The sequence below is a fragment of the Leptopilina heterotoma genome, unplaced genomic scaffold, assembly GCF_015476425.1.
Source record: "Leptopilina heterotoma isolate Lh14 unplaced genomic scaffold, ASM1547642v1 Lhet_8, whole genome shotgun sequence".
Classification (NCBI taxonomy): domain Eukaryota; kingdom Metazoa; phylum Arthropoda; class Insecta; order Hymenoptera; family Figitidae; genus Leptopilina; species Leptopilina heterotoma.
In genome coordinates, this window is record NW_025111180.1 from 605631 (window position 1) to 619946 (window position 14316).

The 14316-nt window shown below is 25.6% G+C and overlaps 1 protein-coding gene across 1 annotated transcript in view; it reads right to left on the reverse strand.

Annotated features, from left to right (window-relative positions):
• LOC122511046 (motile sperm domain-containing protein 2-like) overlaps positions 1-14316 on the reverse strand; it is a 108861-nt gene that overhangs the window by 89121 nt on the left and 5424 nt on the right. The window contains exons 3-8 of the mRNA XM_043626053.1: positions 14000-14177; positions 13000-13369; positions 11346-11424; positions 11162-11268; positions 7790-7990; positions 7209-7352 (exon numbers count right to left, since the gene is read on the reverse strand). Of these exons, the coding sequence (XP_043481988.1) occupies positions 7209-7352; positions 7790-7990; positions 11162-11268; positions 11346-11424; positions 13000-13369; positions 14000-14177 (1079 nt within the window). The remainder of the gene's footprint in view (positions 1-7208; positions 7353-7789; positions 7991-11161; positions 11269-11345; positions 11425-12999; positions 13370-13999; positions 14178-14316) is intronic.

Here is a 14316-nt window from a genome sequence, read left to right on the forward strand (position 1 = left end):
TAATGCAAATTTTTTATATTTGTTACGGTCAATGCCCATACATTTTCATTAATGTTTAGCAAAGCGTGTTAGTGCCCGGGCATTGTCGACATTGCCAATTAATTTTTGGGCTGTTTACATTAAGTATTAAATTATACGATTATAAACAGACTTTTCAAGTATTAAATCATTGGTAAAAATGGTCAGTGTCAATAGAGCATTAATATCGGGGTTATTTATTAGTTCTAAGTTTTATAATTTATTAAAAAAAATTCAAAACATTACATTTTATAATCGTATAGTTAACAATTTAACGATTTAAAATTTATAACATTAAATTATTGCAATAAATTAATAAATTAACTAAAATATTTGAAAGTGCACAAATTGGGACAATATTATAATGTAAGCGTTTACAAATTGGTACTTTAACATTTTTTCATAAAAACACAATATTTTACTATATTTTGACAATAAAACTTCATTTAATGTTATACAAATGGAAACTAAATTTTCTATTTATATTATTATTCGTGAGAGCAATTATTACAAAATGCGAGATTTAATTTATTGTAAACGAAATAATATTACAATTTACGAGACATTTTATTTATAACTAGTCGGTACATTTCGATTAAAATGAATTTAAATTAAATTAAAAAATGAATTATCAACACTGCCCAAACTGGACCGGGTACATTATTTCGGACATTGACCGTAACATATTAATTTAAAAAAAAATTTTTTGTTTCCTTTGGTGTCGGTTTGTATTTTTAAATTAAAAGATTCTATTCTTAGATATAATCCAGCTTTTTTTTATTATAAATTTTCATACATAATATAAACAGTTATAAATATTTTTATACATATTTTGAAATTGCTTTGTTTAAAGTTAATATTGTTGAGAGTATACAATATCTGGGTGAATCTCTCAAAAAGGACAAATCACACGTTCAAGACATTTTTCTAAAAAATATTTAAAATTAATAAAAATAATGGCGGCCATATGATAGTATTTAACACGATTTAATCAGGTCATATGAGAAAAAAAATAAAAATTTTATATTATCTGAAATATCCATATATTCATATGGTGCAAAAACTCCATTCCGTTACTAGGCCAGTCGGTGAGTGCAAAAACTGCCCAAAAATGCAAACAGCAAAGTCTCAACGGTTTCTAGTAGTTTGGGGGCTCCTTATGAGAGCCCCACAGTTTGCTCTCGATTTCCGGGTGCGAAAAACAGTGTAAACAATCGCCAAACACGGTGAGCTTGGATGAAATTCAACCCAAAAGTCATGACCCTTTCTGGTTTATTTTTGATATCATTTAAGTGATGTCTAATAATCATTTTAAGATAAAAATTAAATTAATCGTTGGAGGGAAACTCAAATTATATTGATTTTTTTCTAGGTTATTGTACATATTTTCTGAAGGATAATGTTTTAAACAATATTTATTACTTCAAAAGATATCTTTTAACATTAAAAAACATTCTATTTAGTAAAAACAATATTTTAATATATAAAGCTAAAAAATTGTTGAAAAGTGTGAATTTTTTTGTTTTTCTGAAAATTACTCTTTTATAAGTCATTAAACACTAATATTATGCAAATGTAAATTAAAGTACATAAAATTTCCTGGAAAACTAAACAAGAAAAACTATTCTATCTATTGTTGTTACATAAATATGATGATTTAAAGTTCGTTTTTAATGAAAAAGTAATTGAAATTTATCATTAAGTCCAGTTTCTTTGGTGAAATTTTTTTTTCTGGACCTTACTTGAAAACCATATAATAATATGTTTAAAATTAACTTTTTTAAACATATTATTATATGGTTTTCAAGTAAGGTCCAGAAAAAAAGATTTCACCAAAGAAACTGGACTTAATGACAAATTTCAATTACTTTTTTATTAAAAACGAACTTTAAATCATCATATTTCTGTAACAACAGTGGATAGAATAATAAATAGTGAAAATACGACTGAGTGATAGAATCATCTCTACTCTTAATAGATAGAATAGTTTTTCTTGTTTAGTTTTCCAGGAAATTTTATGTACTTTAATTTACATTTGCATAATATTAGTGTTTAATGACTTATAAAAGAGTAATTTTCAGAAAAACGAAAAAATTCACACTTTTTCGACAATTTTTTAGCTTTATATATTAAAATATTGTTTTTACTAAATAGAATGTTTTTTAATGTTAAAAGATATCTTTTGAAGCAATAAATATTGTTTAAAACATTATCCTTCAGAAAATATGTACAATAACCTAGAAAAAAATTAAAAAATCAATATAATTTGAGTTTCCCTCCAACGATTAATTTAATTTTTATCTTAAAATGATTATTAGACATCACTTAAATGATATCAAAAATAAACCAGAAAGGGTCATGACTTTTGGGTTGAATTTCATCCAAGCTCACCGTGCAAAGTTTGGAAAACATGGTTTTTCGATGCTCGTTGCTTCCGGTTAAGTTTTAGGGGAAAAAGTTGTTATTGAAAGTTATAGAGCTTGGAAATACCTTTCAAATGATGGGTCATATGTTAAAAAAGGTTAATTAGTTTAGTTGGAAATGAATTTAAACCATTAAAAATAGCACTTCTTTAATTGTTTAATAACTTTGTTAATAATTATCGAATTTGTTCATAACTTACCAGGAATGTTCTCCTTGCGTAGCTGAATAAATCCCAAAAAAAATTAACTAGATCGGAGAAATAGTTTATGCATAATTCCATTTGTTAACTAAAAACATGTAATTTTTCAACGGAATTTCCCCACTTTTGGTACATCGAATTTCGATTTTTTTTTTTTTGGAAAGTACACTTAAGAAGTCAAACTTTCATCCTATTTAAATGGCCAATTGATTTTTTTTTATCTAAGTGCATAATAAAAAGGGTTAAAAAAGAGTGTGTTTTTTTGTCATAAACAAATGGAATTACTCAGCCAATTTTCACTTTATCAATTAGCTATAAACGGCATATAATTCCATTCCACAAAATATTAATAATTAACTTCTCAGGAATTTTTTTTTAAAAAAAAGTTAACTCCCCCCCCCCCCCCCCTTCAAGTTAAGTCGGATTTTTTTTTTGAAAAGTTTTGTGGAAACAAATGGAATTATATGCCGTTTATAGCTAATTGATAAAGTGAAAATTGGCTGAGTAATTCCATTTGTTTATGACAAAAAAACACACTCTTTTTTAACCCTTTTTATTATGCACTTAGATAAAAAAAAATCAATTGGCCATTTAAATAGGATGAAAGTTTGACTTCTTAAGTGTACTTTCCAAAAAAAAAAAATCGAAATTCGATGTACCAAAAGTGGGGAAATTCCGTTGAAAAATTACATGTTTTTAGTTAACAAATGGAATTATGCATAAACTATTTCTCCGATCTAGTTAATTTTTTTTGGGATTTATTCAGCTACGCAAGGAGAACATTCCTGGTAAGTTATGAACAAATTCGATAATTATTAACAAAGTTATTAAACAATTAAAGAAGTGCTATTTTTAATGGTTTAAATTCATTTCCAACTAAACTAATTAACCTTTTTTAACATATGACCCATCATTTGAAAGGTATTTCCAAGCTCTATAACTTTCAATAACAACTTTTTCCCCTAAAACTTAACCGGAAGCAACGAGCATCGAAAAACCATGTTTTCCAAACTTTGGCGATTGTTTACACTGTTTTTCGCACCCGGAAATCGAGAGCAAACTGTGGGGCTCTCATAAGGAGCCCCCAAACTACTAGAAACCGTTGAGACTTTGCTGTTTGCATTTTTGGGCAGTTTTTGCACTCACCGACTGGCCTATACCGTGCATAAAGCTAATTTAACTCAAAGAATGAATATTACTTCCCATTTAAAATCTAATTTCATCTCTTGTTCAGTAATATTTATTAATTATTCTTTATTTTACTTAAATCCGGAAAAGGTAAGGCAAAATATTTCAAATTCTATTTTCTAGAATTAAATTAGTTTTGTGCGCCATTGAAAACTCCATTCCGTTACCGGTCACAAATATAAATATTAAAGATAAACAAACATGTTAGGGGAGCAATACAGAGGTAAATAGTATTTAGAATACTAGCGTGATTAAAGATCATCGCGAATTAGGATGAAAGAAAAGAAAATATTCAGTATAAATGAGATTTTCAGTTGAGTAGTCGGCATCGACAGAAAGAAAACTCCATTCCGTTACCGCAGTAAATTCTAAATTTTTATAAGTAAATGATAAATATTATTATTAATTTATAGAATATTCTTTTATTTGAATAAAATATAGCAAATACTATTGATTGTTTGTTAATAAAATTTTATCTTCTTACATTAGAATCAATATATTTCGGAGCTATCGAAATTAACAAAACTCCATTCCGTTACCGCCAGTGGCTTTTCCTTTTTTTGATAAGTAAATGAAAATTTTTATTAATAATTCTTAGAATAATTTTTATTTTTATAAAACTTAACGACATTTAACGTTTTAATTCAAAGTTAGTTTTTTAAACTTCAAAATGGCGGATTCAAAATGGAGGACGAAATATTTTAGAATTTAGTGAAATGGCTTAAATTTCGTTACTCGGGGGGTTTTTGGGGTCGCTGATTACGAATTTAATGTTAGTTTTTTAAAATTCAAAATGGCGGATCCAAAATAGAGGACGAAATATTTTAGAATTTAGTGAAATGGCTTAAATTTCGTTACTTGGGGGTTTTTGGGGTCGCTGATTACGAATTTAATGTTAATTTTTTTAAAATTCAAAATGGTGGATCCAAAATGGGAGACGAAATATTTTAGAATTTAGTGAAATGGCTTAAATTTCGTTACTCGGGGGTTTTTGGGGTCGCTGATTACGAATTTAATGTTAGTTTTTTAAAATTCAAAATGGTGGATCCAAAATGGCGGACGAAATTCATCTGCCATATTGGATCTGCCATTCTGAATTTAAAACAAAAATAACATCAGATTTGTAATCAGCGATCCCAAAATCCCCTAGACAACAAATTTGAGAAGAATCCAATCAATTTTAAAAAATTTGACCGCCATATAGGATCCGCCATTTATAATTTTTAAATTATGACCGCAGATTCGTAATCAGCGACCCCAAAAACCCCCGAGTTACATGTTTTAAGAGAATCCAATTAATTTTCAAATATTTTATCCGACATATTGTATCCGCCATTTTGAATTTTAAAAAAATAACATCAGATTTGTAATCAGCGACCCCAAAATCCCCTAGACAACAAATTTGAGAAGAATCCAATCAATTTTAAAAAATTTGACCGCCATTTATAATTTTTAAATTATGACCGCAGATTCGTAATCAGCGATCTCGAAAACCCTAGAGTAACCATTTTCAAGCCAATTCACTCATTGTATTTGCGACAAAAAATTAAATAATTATTTTACAATAAACAATTATTTTTTAAACAATAATGTTTATAAAGATCGTAACCACATATTTTAGAGACTTACTATAGTCCTCCTCTTCGCATAGGAATAGTCATTTTAATGTTTTTTAATTTTTTTTTTTTAATTACAATTTAGAATTTGTTCTTTTTGAGAGATTCACCCATCTATAAAGATAAGCAACGAAGAAATTAATTTATCGCAGCTTTTTCTCACTTTTATTTTGTTATTAAATATTTGTCAATAGAAAAAATAAATTACAAGCTACTCTTTCTTTCATAGACTACAGTCGGTACAAGTCAAATAAAAAATATATATAATAATTAGTCAAGATAAATTGGTTATCATTTGTGCCCAGTTATACTTCTAGAAAAGTTTCTTACTAAGGGGCCATCCATAAACCACGTAGCCTCTTGAGGGGGAGGGGGGGGTCAAGCAATTGACTACGACAAGAGGAAAAAATGGCGCTAATACATGTAATAGCGTACTACATGGGGGGAGGGGGGGGTCAAAATTCCCAAAAAATGGGGCTACGTGGTTTATGGACGGCCCCTAATGGCGAAGAGACAAAAATAGATTATTAACTAAAAGTTAAAATAAAACATTAGAATTAAAATATTTTAATTTTTAAGCGATCCGCTTGCCTTCGATTAATTAAACGAATTTGTTTAATTGTGAACTAAGTTTTTTCTTAAAAAATTGTTCTAAAATGAATTATTTATAACCAGAAATAGATTAAATTGAACAAATTGAGTCTTACATTAATTGTAAACAATATATGAAACATTTAAATTAAATACGACTCAAAATTGTTTAATTTCAAAAATTATTAATAAATTTGATTTAAAAGATTCAATTTGATGTTTAATTTACTTTAGATAGTAATTATTAATTAGTAAATTAATTAAAATTGAATAAATCAAAATTATAAATTTTAATTCAATGTCTTTGAAAATTAAAAGTGCAACATCGTTTTACTTTCAAATTTCTCCAATTAAATCGCAATAAGTAATTGAATTTCGATGTTTCTTTTTCTCTTTCACAGCAAAACTGTATATACAATATGAAAAATTTGTCAATTTTTCAATATATTTAGACAAAAATGTTCTTTTTTTATGATAATAAAAAAGTAAATTTTTATTACAAATTTTTCTTAGTCTTCAAGTATAAAGAGTTTGTATAAAAAAATATTCTTTTAAATCTTTACTTATTCTTTTTCCCCCGTTTTAAAAAATAGATAGTAAAAAATTTGCAAAATTGAAAAATAGTTTCTTGTAAAAAAAGCAATTGCTCGAAAAAAAATTATACGGAATGTTTTTAAAAAAAATATTAAATAGTTTTTTTGTACATTATAACAAAAAATAATTCGTTTCGTCTTTAAATCTTTTTCCTTTTTTTTTTGGCTCGACTGAAGGCGAAAAAAAAATTTGATTAAACTAAATAAGATCCGATAAATCCTAATTGTGCCCATTCTGGGTGTCATAATCGTATATTCGATGATTTTCCTGCTCAAGACTTGTTGTTATATCGACTCTTAATATATAACAAATGCAAATTGAGAGAGAAATTATTAGAATCACTGATATCAGTAACATACGTTTTAAAGCTATTATTTCATTATATAGCCTGTTGTGGCGATCTTCTAAGCGATTGATCTAAAATTTTTAATTATTCGATTAAAATCTCATTTTATCATTTAATACAACTAATTTTCTACTATTTAATAACAGGAAATTAATTACTAGAGTAATTTTAATGAAGTAATTTTTTTGACTATAGAATAATTTAATTTCAAAGAAAATCTCATTTTTCCTACCTTCGAAAAGAGTCCCTCGAGGGAACGATCACTGACCGAAGAACTTGATATTGAATAATTGGAATTTGATTTCAGAATTTCGACATTATCGTAACTTCCTTCGCGGCAAACTAGCCGATGTTGTTCCGCTCCTTTTCCAACAGTCTGTTTAAAAATAAATAAAATTCCATTTAAAAATCATTCTTTTTCACAAAAAATTTATAATTCGCACTGAGAGACCTTTGGGTCAGCAGCATACTTTCGATAGGCTGCTACTAACCATTTCGGTGGAACGCTACAGGACTACACTTTTGGGTTGCTGCGGTACAATTTTGGGCGCGTGACAGTCCAAAAGTTGTTTAGCTGCAACTACTTCGGCGAGCTGCTTACCAACATTTTGGACAGTCACGCGCCCGAAATTGTATCGCAGCGCACCAAAACCATAGTGGAGCTGCTATTGCATACGTTGTTCCGCTATAGTCCCAAAAGTCTCTCAGTGTAGAAAAAATGATTATTTTTAATTTACTATTTTAAGACCCTATTGTAAATTTAAAAAAATTTATTGTATTTTTTTGAGAGAGAATGAAAATTTTGTCAATAACCTTCCAAAATTCTGCCAATTCTTGAGTCGTCATCTGGGTATCTTTCATGGGAAGGCACATAACGAGAAATCTATCATTGTGTAATAGTCCTCGTAAATTAAAACCAGGTTGCAAGACAACGGTGATTACACATTGTTGTGAAGACATTAGAATCCCAGTACTTGGTCGTACTCGGAATTTTTCTGGCGATGTTGTTTTTATCTGTTACATCGAAGCAAAGAATTAGTGTCAATATTAAAAACCATTCAATCAAATTTAAATAATAATAAATAATTTAAATGCTAAATTTCAATAATTTAAATAATTTAAATACTAAATTTCAATAATTTAAATAATTTAAATACTAAATTTCAATCATTTAAATAAAATTAATTTAAATTGAGTAATTTATTTAATAAAAAATATTGCTCTTTATTATAAACTAGCCACACTATCCGCGCGCGGGCATGTTGTATGGAACTGCTTAAACAATTTGAAACCATTTTATTTTAAAATTTTTTTAAAGAAATAATTATTATTTCCTAACAAAAATATGTAACTAATTAAAGGTGAAAAAAGATAACAATTATAGAGATTTAAATTTTCATTTTGTATTATTTTGAAACTTTAAAATTACAAAAAAATATTTAACAAATTTGAACTTCTAATTTTTTTTAAATTCAAATACACTAAAAAAGTTTTACTTGAAACAGCGATAAGTTTCTCTAGAATAGCGAAAGTATTAATTGAAACACTGAAAAATTTCGCTAATAATAAAGTGAAATCTGTAGTTTATCCTGGTAAATATTTTTTGTCGTGCATATCGAAAAAAATAATTAAATTAACATCAGATTTTCTAAAGTCAAAATAACGAATTTAACGTAGAAATTAATCAATTCAAAACTTTACCAAATTTATTCCAGAAATCACTGAATCCGATAAATTAGAAGAAAGTCAGACAAATGAAAGCTCTATTTTATATTTCTAAAATGTATAAATGTAATGTCAAATTTAACGCATTAAAAACGAATTTCAAGTGAATCATATAAATTTTGTTAAAATACTATTACTGCTGTTAAACTTTCTTGTTGTACAAAGAAAATTGAATCTCGCAAAAATTGTTCCATATTTTATACTTTTATTTTAAAAATAATTTTGATTACGAAAATTTTAAATTATTTTAAAAATTCAAAAAATAATTATTCATTTAGCTTTTTAAACAAAGAATTCCGTATCTTTCGAAATTAACATACTGCAAAAAATTAAATTAATTGAAATATGATAAAGTTAAACAACTTTTAATTCTAATTTTTTTGGAAAACAAATTATCTGTCGTAAAAATACTAAGTATAATTTGCATTAATTATTTAATAAATTACAAGATGTAATATAAATAATCAAGCATCACATTAAAGAAAAATGTTCATAATTCATTTTAGAAACAAAGAACAAAATTTCAGGTAAATTTTAGGCGTATGATAGCCCCCAAATTTTAATTCTATACATTGATTGTTTAATTGAGTTTTTAACTTTATAATTATTTATTACTCGGCAGGTATGTGTCCATAATTTAATTTTAACATTATTTAAATATTGAGAATAGATATTTGATGTAAATATTTGGTAGGGGGACAGTTTTCCCAATCTGCATTTCCCAATAGTTATTTTTCCCAATGGGCGTATTTCTCAATAATCGTTTTTCCCAATGGTCATATTTTCCAAAATTTTATTTTTTCCTAATGGACATTTTTCCCAAAATATTTTCTTCGTAGTAAATATATAAGATGTAATAAACTAACTTCATTGTTATGTAGTAACATGGTTGCCACAAAATGGTAAATATAAAATTCTAGGCTTTTTCCAGGATTTTCCTGTTAAATACTTATGAAATTCCAGTCAAAAATTAAAAAAATTTCTGGCCCAATAACACATCTTCAGCTCTAAAATTTTTTCAAAAATTCTAAATACCAAAAACCTAATAAGAATAAAAGACCAAAAATTTTTCTTCCTTAATTTTAAGTTAAAATATTCTTAAAAATCTTTAATAGGCAAAATTCCTGAAATTTTTTAAATTAAAAAAAATTATTTATTGTTCCTAAACTATGACAAGAACAATAATAATTAATATCTGGGTCATCGAAATGAATTTAATTCACAATTAATAAATGTAGCCACAGCCGATAATCAGCAGGAAATGAAAAATTATTTTTTAAGCGAACTTTATTTTCTGTTTACTAACAATTGTTAGTCAAAAATTTTTTTACTGTTCCTAAACAATGGCTAGAACAAAATTTTCTCAAAAATCTTTAAAAACAGGCAAAATTCCAAAAAAAATTTTAAATTCCATACTATTTATAATTTTTTTATTGTAATAATAATAAATCATTTATATGACCTACTTTTACCTGTATGATACTTTCTTTATCACCATATACTTTTTTTTGGAATTATGTTCATTGGGAAAAACGACCCATTATTGGGAAAAATTATTAATGGGAAAAACGTCCATTGGAAAAAAAAACCTATTGGGAAAACTGTCTACCAACCCAATTATTTTTAACTGAAAAAATTGACAATATAGATTTTCATTGATTTGTTGAATTTTCTATGAATCACGTATTAATTAAAAACATAAAAAGTAAGACACGTTAAAAGTTTATAAAATAAACATATTAGACAATATTTTTATGTAATAAAAATTATAAGAAATAAAAATTGTATTAAATTACTATTTTGTAAAATATATTTTAATAATTTAAATTTATGTTGTAGTCTTTAATAATATAGTAATTATTTCAAATAATAATTATATCTGTCAAAAATTATGAAAAATAAATATTATATTTTTAACAATTACATTATTTAGAATTTTGCAAGTTAAAAAATTATTAAAAAGTTAAAAAACTAAATATTCTGTAATTAAGAAATTTAAAAAAATATAATTCAATTGAATGTAAATTATACCTATCAAATAACTTTTTTCAATAATATTGAAATAATGTTAACATTAAATTATAGACATTAAATTATAGAAAAGTATTTACCTTTAGAGCAAATGATGGTTGTAAAGTTAAAAATTGAATTAAACACAATAACAGTGCTGCTAGATGATTAAAACGACAAATCTTCAAACTTTTCTTATTTACCTTCAGAAATCTTTAAATTAGTCAAAAAACTTTCTTCAGATTTTTTAAAAAATATAAAAAATGCCAATACTTAACCCACAAAATTTAATTTTCAAAACAAACAAATGAATGCAGATAATTTGCTAACGGAAAGGAAACTTACGATTATTATAATGTATTAGGTAATTTATAGAAATAAATAAATAATAACAAACTAAATAAGACTATTTGTTTTAAAATTACTCAAGAGGGAATTTATTTTCCTCACCTTGTAAGATAAACATTTATCGGAAGTAATATTTTTCAAAGTAATTGTTCCTACGACTTCATTTCCCTCTTTGTTGAATACCAGGACATCTGGCTCAATTGATATCACTGAAATTAATATTTCGTCGCATTAGTACAAAAGCGCAAAAACATTTTTTGCAGTTTTTTTTACAAATTTAACTTACTCTTTTCTTCATTTTTCGTCTGATCTCCAAAACCACTCGTTGGCTGCTCAGTCATGGGAGAATTTTCGGCGAAATGAACCTAAAATTTAATTTATTACAAATAAACTCTAAATAATTTAAATTTAAATCTAAATTTTTAATTTAAAATAACTGAAATAGAAAACTAAACGACGTTTACATTTAGATTTTTTTTTAAATATTTTAATATTCCAAAAAAAGGAATCTACATATATTAATAATCGTTGTATTCCGGTAATCTGCTCGCAGTTTAAAGTTAGTTGTTATTTGCTTTTTTGTTTCATAACTTATTAAAAATTTTTCTTTTTAAATATTTTCAAATTTAAAATTAATGTAGGTACCTATTGAATATCATTGAATTCTTGCAAAGAATCTTATCAAAAAATTTCAAGAGAATCATTGAATTCCTTCGAAGAATTGTTTTATTTATGAAAATAATTTAATTCTCGAGATGAATTTTATTAAAATTTTTAAAAATCCTAATTAAATTCTTTTGAAGAATTTCTTTGAATTTTTTTTAAATAATGGAGTTTATTTAATAATTTTTATTGAACATTTTGAAAGCAATTGAATTTTATTAAAATTGTATTGAAAATAATTGAATTGAAGGGCTACATAAAATAAGGGGACGAACGCGAGGCTTGGAAGGGATACTACCAGTCGGGTAGCAGTGACAGGCCTTGAGCCGCTCGCTGCTACCTGACTGATATTATCCCTTTCAACCATGCGTTCGTCCCCTTATTTTATGTAGCCCTTCAATTCCTGAGAAGAATTTTATTATTTATAAAAATAATTTAATTCTTGTGAAGAATTTTACTAATAAAATTATTAAAATATGTGAAATGTTCCGAAGAATTTATTAAAATTTTATGAAATAAATAAATTTTATGTAAATATTTGAAAATAATTAAATTCTTTTGATAATTTCTATTAAAATTGTTTTGAAAAGAATTTAATTTTTGCAAAGAATTTTACCATTTATAAAAATAATTGGAGAGGTCAAAGAATTTATTAAAATTTTAGGAAAAATTGAATTGTTTTGAAGAATTTTATAGAAATATTTGAAAATAATTCAATTCTTTCGAGAAATTCAATTAAAGTTGTTTCGAAAATAATTTAATTCTTTCTATTTTTTTGACGAACATATTTAAAAATTGCATTGTAAAGTAATTTAATTTTCACATAGAATTGTTTAAAATATTTTGATAATAATTGCCAATTGGATTATTTTTAGAGAATTTTAAATTCTTGTTGAAATTGAATTTTATGGAAATTTTTGAAAATAATTAAATTCTTTCGTGTAATTTGATTTAAATTGGATTAAAAATAATTGAATTCCTGCAAAGAATTTTACTGTTTATAAAAATAATTGAATTTTTGCAAAGAATTGTACTACATATTTATAAAAATAATTTAATTCTTGCGAAGAATTATGTTAAAATTTTTGAAAATATAAACAATAATAATTAATTTTGTACTTAATAAGTGAATTTTAAAAATTTTGATTATGAAATTATTTTAAAATTTATATTTGAAAATAAAAAATTTTGTAATTTGCATAACAATAATAAATTGAATAACATATTCAGCGCGCGTATCATTTGCTAGTTAGTTTATAAAGAAATAAATACGAAACCTTTTTGTTATTGTCGACTTTTCCATTAGTCACGGCGCCATTAACTTGATCCTCGGGAATAAATTTAAAACTATATTCACTCTTTCCACCCCATGATTTTAGGGCAACGTTTAAATCAACATATTCCTTGATATTTGATTTTTTCACGAATTTTATCTTTGGAACTGCCTTAGCTGGTAGCCAGGATTTTATAATATTAAACGCCGCATTTAACACCCAGGGCATTTCATAGATGATTATTAAATTCAAAAAGTGTGGATAATAACATTTGAAAAGGCCTATAAGATATTTTGTAAATTCCATGTCCAAATTCGAAAGACCCGCCTCCGCCATATCAAAAAATATTGATATTTGACTACCGTTTCCTTCTCTGGAATTGAAACGAAATTTTTCTTTAAATTCAATTCAATTTAACAAAATTCAATTCTATTTAAGGTATTAGTCGCGTAAAATGGTTTTCGTCAGATTTTTTTTCAAATTTTGCATATTTATTCCTGAAGTATTTATGTACAGAATGAGACCAATTTCATTAATTTTGACCGTTTCAAAGCTTCAAAAAATGAATTCAAAGTTCATACCCAATGCATGTATTGAATTTGTTTAGTAATTATTTATATGATAACTAATCGTCAGATTTTGAAATACAACTACCAAAGTATTCAATTAGATGAAACAAATGAATAAAAAAAACATGACATTTTTTTACCGCACCAAACTATAAATTGACTATAAATTGACAGAAAGTTAAAAAAATAATTAAATTGTATGAACTTTCATACGAACGAATAGAGTGGGGAGTTAAACTGTCTCTTTCACTCTCACTGCCCCACTCTTATAAGCGGCCCGGTAAACTTTTGGCCAGAGCCAGCTGCGCGACTAATACCTTAATTTAATTAAACAAAAAATTTTATTTAATTTAACTAAATTTAATTCAATTCAGTTAAAAAATTAAATAGAAGATAAATATAAAATTAAAATGAAAATATAGAAAGTAAAGTACCTTTCTAATCTTTCGAACCAATAAACAACGCATCTTTGAAGTTCTGAAAAATCTCTTGATCCTTTTGTGTGTAATTTAGATTTTACTATGAATAATTTTTTTCCATCTTTATCGTGACCATAACTGTAACAAACACCGTCTTCTAAATAATCTCTTCTTATATTGTCTAACGTAATATCTGAAAATTTATAAAAATAATAAATTTAGTACATAATTTATTAATAACAATAATAATAATAATACATTTATTTTTACTACTGCTATTTTTCTATAATTTTTTTTATTATAATAATAGATTTCTTTTTGCAACTACTATT